The following is a 5,473-nucleotide window of genomic DNA, read 5'->3' on the forward strand; positions in this document are numbered from 1 at the left end:
TAGAAATATACACGTATTGTTAAATTTTAGTAAATTTTTTGAGTATAATATTTTTGAGTTATGACCTATTGTAAAATCATCAGTTAAAAAGTTGATTTTAACCCAATACAATAAGAAAATTTATCTTTTATAGCTATTTTATAGCACTAACAGTATAAATATTAATATATGTATGATTCATTGAGTCAAATTCAACCGACGCAAAATAGACCGAACTTAAAGATCTAAATTTGTGTCCATTGAGACTTCTAAGGTAAAATTTTTGAAATACACCTTACTATTATAACAAACAAGAATCATAATTAATTTGTATATCTATATTAAATATATTTATCACTGTTTACTATATTACCTCGTTTTGAATAAACTTTAAGACCATATCCCTAACGAACTCACAATCTTTTACGATATTTCACTATGCATACCATTCATTGTCACAACTCACAAGGGAAATTTGACGTGTGTGATTATTGGAGACGAAGATTTTTGATTTAGTTTAAGTGAATGTCTGCCAACAAACATTCACATTTGACACCAATTTTAACTCTTAATTACGGTCTCTTAATCTTGGATTTTTTTTAATATTTAAAATTCCTTTTGCTTGATTATTTTTTTTAACCTTAATTAATTGCTCTGTTTCATTAGCATTTCTCATTAATTATCAATCTGTTTATGATTTTAAGATATACTTTTTATTTCAACTTCACATGTGGGAAGTACTTCTACGAAGTAAGGTAGGGAAAATAAATAGGCAAATGGGAATTAACGTGGATTTGAAACAAATACATGGATGCCAACTTATCACGCGCCCAAGCGGTGGTCAACTCAATGCTTATGTAGCTCTGAATTTTAAGGAATAATTATAAGAAAGTAACTTATGTATATGTCTATTTGCAAAAAATATTGTTATCCCATAAGAATAATTGTAATGTTTGTTTTTCAAAAAATATCGTTATAATGGGAAAATGACGTTAAATATCTTTTTTGGTTTACGTGTGGGAAAATAGGCGAATAAATACTTGTTATATCGGATTTTCGAAAGAGTTATCCCATAAGGATAATTGTGACATTCATTTTTTGAAAAATTATCCTTATGATGGGTAAAAATGATATTAAATATCTTTTTCGGTCTACGTTTCGAAAAATAGGTGAATAAGTACATGTTTCGACCGAATTTTTGAAAGAATTACCCCATAAGGATAATTGCGACGTTTGTTTTTTGGTAAATCATCGTTATGATGGTTACTTTTTCGGTTTAGGTGTCGGGAAATAGGCGAATATATGTACATATATGTTTCGACCGAATTTCCAAAAGAATTACCCCATAAGAATAAGCGTAATGTCCGTTTTTTTAAAAAATATCGTTATGGATGAGAAAAAAATATAGAAAAAGTAAAAAAAAATAAAAAATGAGAAGATGAATTACTTTGTTTATCTTTTTTTTATAAATAAAAATTGATATAAGAAGCCAAAAATTAACACATCTTATTTTTTTTTTAATTTATCTTTTTATTCCGGTCAAACCTTGAAATTTAATGATCGACTAACATTTTTCCTTTAAGTAGTAGTCATTTGCAAAGAAATATATCTCATTAGGTAGTTATTTGCAATTGCAAAAACAATACATAAGGTATTTTTTCTGCAAATAGACTTATATATTAGGTAGCTTCTTATTATTTTCCTAATTTAATTAACTTTTACTCCCTAAGCACTTTGAGTTTGTTATTAAAAGTGACATTTTTCCTCATAATATACCATTTTTTATAGTAAATTCTAAAGAATATATGAGTATAACCTAAATACTAAATAGCTAACAAAGTGTACTCGTATAAAATGCAATTTTTTTTCATTGGGAGTGAGGCAGCTAGAGAATCACTATATGTAAGGGGGCAAGAGATTCACCATATCTAAGGTCAAGGGTGAATGCAATCTTTTTTCAATGCTATTAATTGACATTATTTAATATATTATATCTCTAAATATGTTAATAAGTATACAGATAAAGTTAGCTAAAATATTAGTATGTAATAACATTGTCTATAATTTAAGTCATACTATCAATATTTTATTTAATACATTGGCATCAATTGATAATTGATTTTAAGTTGGAAGCCCTTGTATAAAGGGGTAAGAATTAAATATTTATTTTAAGAATGAAAAGAAAAGTTTCTAATCTAAGTGAATGGCTAACCATAGATTTTGGTGAAATTCGTTTTAATAATACCACTAAGAAATAGTGTAGTGTATATTTGTGTGAATGCTAGGAAATAGTCGATCTTGGTTGGATCAAAATTTATTACAAGTTAATTCAATTTAGGGTAGTAGGTACCATAATATAATATCTACTTAATTTATTTATTTTTTTAAATTTAATTTATTTTTATCAATTATAAAATACTAACTAATCCAGGTATTGTACCACATGTCGCTTGCATATTAAAATTTTCCTGCCTAAATGTATTGTTAACTATGATATTGCATTATTGATTTGCTAAGTATTAAATGGAAATTTTGCGGTTAATTATATATAGTATATATGTCTCATATAGTCAAAATTGTAACTAAATTTGTTTGTATAAATTTTATTAGTAATTAGTATACATTGACATACAATCAAATATATATATATATAACAATGGATGAGTGAAAGATTACTTTCTCTATTTTCATTTGTTATTCTCATTCACTTTTTTCACGGATCATAATACAAACTTAAAAGTCAAATGATTTTAATTGAGTTTTTAAAAATTGTAGAAAGTTTATAGTAAGAAAGTATATATATTGAGACAAATATATTAAAATTTTATATTAATTTGTTTTTTCATATAAATTGATGAAAAATATTAATCAAAATTTGTAATTTCTAATTGAAATAAACATATAAAAATGGGAGGAGTGGAATATTGATATTAATTTTTGTAAAAGCCTTAATTCCAATAGCCTGAAGCTGAGCAGTATGATTATGTAATTGAACGTGTGGTCGTACGCCTAGTGAAGCTGTCTCTTGATATTGTAATTTGTCTTAAATGAAGTCTGTTTCCTTTGTTTAGACTTTATTAGAACTTATTATATATGTGGGATCCATTCCACTCTATTAAAATAGGAGTAGGAGTAGTACTTATATATCCTCACTCATTTTTGTTTTACACTATAATCCTAGCTTTATTATTCCTCATCAACTAATTATACCTTTATTCTCATCTTAATACCTACAATAAATTTCCTTTATACCCCCTGAATCCTGATCTCTCTTGATTAATCGTTTTCTTATTTGATTGATTGGATCAAATAGGGTTGGTAATAAGTAAAGCAAATAGAAATATATGGGTAGTGGAAGTTCTCCATGTGCATCATGCAAGTTGTTAAGAAGGAGGTGCGCCAAGGATTGCATATTTGCACCATATTTCCCTTCTGATGATCCTCAAAGATTTGCCCTTGTTCATAAGGTCTTTGGTGCTAGCAATGTCAGTAAAATGTTGCAGGTTTCTCCTTCTTCTTCCCTAGCTCAATCATCACCTTTTTTCAATAAAATCTTCCTTTTTTAAGTAATTAAAAATACATTTGTTAGGAGTACGTAGCTTATAGTATACTAATTATTATCAGAAAATAAAAAAGATAAAATCTTGTATATCAGTATGAATTTGAAGTAGTTGTTTACCTTTGTATTTAGGTAGTACTCTTTTGTACTTAGCATTTTATTAAGTCATGTTTGTATTAAGAGTAAATATTATTTATCAAAAAATAAAAGTAAAATTATAAAAATAAGGTTATTGAGTAGAAAACTATGAGAATATTATTATTGTTAAATTTAAGAAATAATTATAAAGTGATAATAAAGAAGAAATAAAAGCGTTAGTTCCTTCATTTTAGATAAATATTTATCCTATGGGGTAGAGAAGAAAATTTTTCATTCTTCTCCACCTAAAATATATTAGAAATACTTCACATGTGAAATAAGATTTCATATCGACAAAATAATAATGGGTTGTAGACTTGTATATATATATTGGTTAAGATGATCTTTCTACTACCATATGGATTTGGGAAACAATAAAACTCACCAAGTGCACGTGCAAGTCAACGCTCTTGACCCGTGAGTTTGTGGGCCCGAGCCCACGGGTGTCCCGTGTCCACACGAGTAGGCCACAGTGAGATTAATAAAGTTTTCATCTTTTTTTCTTCATTTTCCTCATATCATTATATTCTTTATGCTTCATTCTCTTTCAAATTCACCTCTATTTATATAACTTAAATTTAATTTTCTACTTAAATATTAACCTTCAATATAAGAATGACCTTATATTTTACTATTCTTGAAAGAATGTTACATAACCTTTCGCTCAAAAATTAAAAAAAATAGGATCTTTGTGATAAAAATACCATTATAACCTCAAGATGAGGTGTGAAGTATGAAAAAGGTGCAAAAAATGAGACTTTTATGTAGTTTTATTTTGTTAAGAAACAGTAAAGTCCAAATAATTTGAAATAGATAAAAAAGTAAATATATAACAAATATAACAAATATAACAAAACAGATTGTTATATACTATATATATTAATTAATGGTAGTAATTACGAGATCTCGAAGAAAGAAATAATTTATAATAATAATAATAATAATTAATTGTTTTTTGGGATTCTTTTAGGAGCTTCCGGTTCAACAAAGAGCAGATGCAGTGAGCAGTTTAGTGTACGAAGCAAATGCAAGAATAAGAGACCCAGTTTACGGATGTGTTGGTGCAATTTCATTGTTGCAAAACCAAGTTTCAGAGTTACAAATGCAATTAGCAATGGCTCAAGCTGAAATTATGAGCATCCAAATGCAAAATCAACAAACTACAGCTTTATTTCAAAATCAGATTGCTGAATTTGCAGATGATAAATCTATTCTTTTAGCAACTGCTAATAACTTTAATAATCTTCAAGAATATCTCAATGATTTTGCTACTTCTCCTAACAATGTAATTCAAGACCCTCTCAAAAGAGAGTCTTTTTGGACATAGATAGATTTTTTTTTTTTTATTATTATTGCAATCAAATAAATTAATCATAGCTCCCTTGATTTTTCTTCGAGAATTGCTATAGGCAACTTTACCTATATTAGATGGTCAATTTTAGGCATTAGGTAGCACTTAGTTCATCCGTTTCACGTTTTTGAAGTTTCAGTGAATTCTTATTAAATTCGTTTTAATGTATAAATTTTTTATATAGTTTTTATAATTTTTCAGAAAATGTACTTATAGATATTAAATCTACTTAGAATTAATGAATAAAATTTAAACGTCTCCATTAAATGATATTTACGAAATACGAGTTCATTTAAATATATGCATTCTTTGTTAAGTAAAGATTCACGTGAGTTTTGCTACCAAAGATTAATCGAAAACAATATCTTTCTTAGCATTCATTAGAGTAATGAAATATTATTGTTTTTAATGATAATATATGATATGATTTCATCTAATATTTGTAC

The 5,473-nt window shown here is 26.8% G+C and overlaps 1 protein-coding gene across 1 annotated transcript; it reads left to right on the forward strand.

Annotated features, from left to right (window-relative positions):
* The first annotated feature begins 3,116 nt into the window (after window positions 1-3,116).
* LOC130813149 (LOB domain-containing protein 12-like) lies at window positions 3,117-5,148 on the forward strand. The gene is made up of 2 exons (XM_057678905.1): window positions 3,117-3,482; window positions 4,647-5,148. Exons 1-2 carry the CDS (start codon window positions 3,324-3,326, stop codon window positions 5,001-5,003), a joined length of 516 nt encoding a protein of 171 aa, XP_057534888.1. The 5' UTR covers window positions 3,117-3,323; the 3' UTR covers window positions 5,004-5,148.
* The last annotated feature ends 325 nt before the right edge of the window (window positions 5,149-5,473 follow it).

The sequence above is a fragment of the Amaranthus tricolor genome, chromosome 5, assembly GCF_026212465.1.
Source record: "Amaranthus tricolor cultivar Red isolate AtriRed21 chromosome 5, ASM2621246v1, whole genome shotgun sequence".
NCBI lineage: Eukaryota > Viridiplantae > Streptophyta > Magnoliopsida > Caryophyllales > Amaranthaceae > Amaranthus > Amaranthus tricolor.

Bases quoted from the DNA above. Each gene is read 5' to 3' on its own strand.
- LOC130813149 (XM_057678905.1), top strand. From the start codon at position 3,324: ATGGGTAGTGGAAGTTCTCCATGTGCATCATGCAAGTTGTTAAGAAGG. The intron at 3,483-4,646 runs GTTTCTCCTTCT...GGATTCTTTTAG, and splicing joins ATGTCAGTAAAATGTTGCAG to GAGCTTCCGGTTCAACAAAG.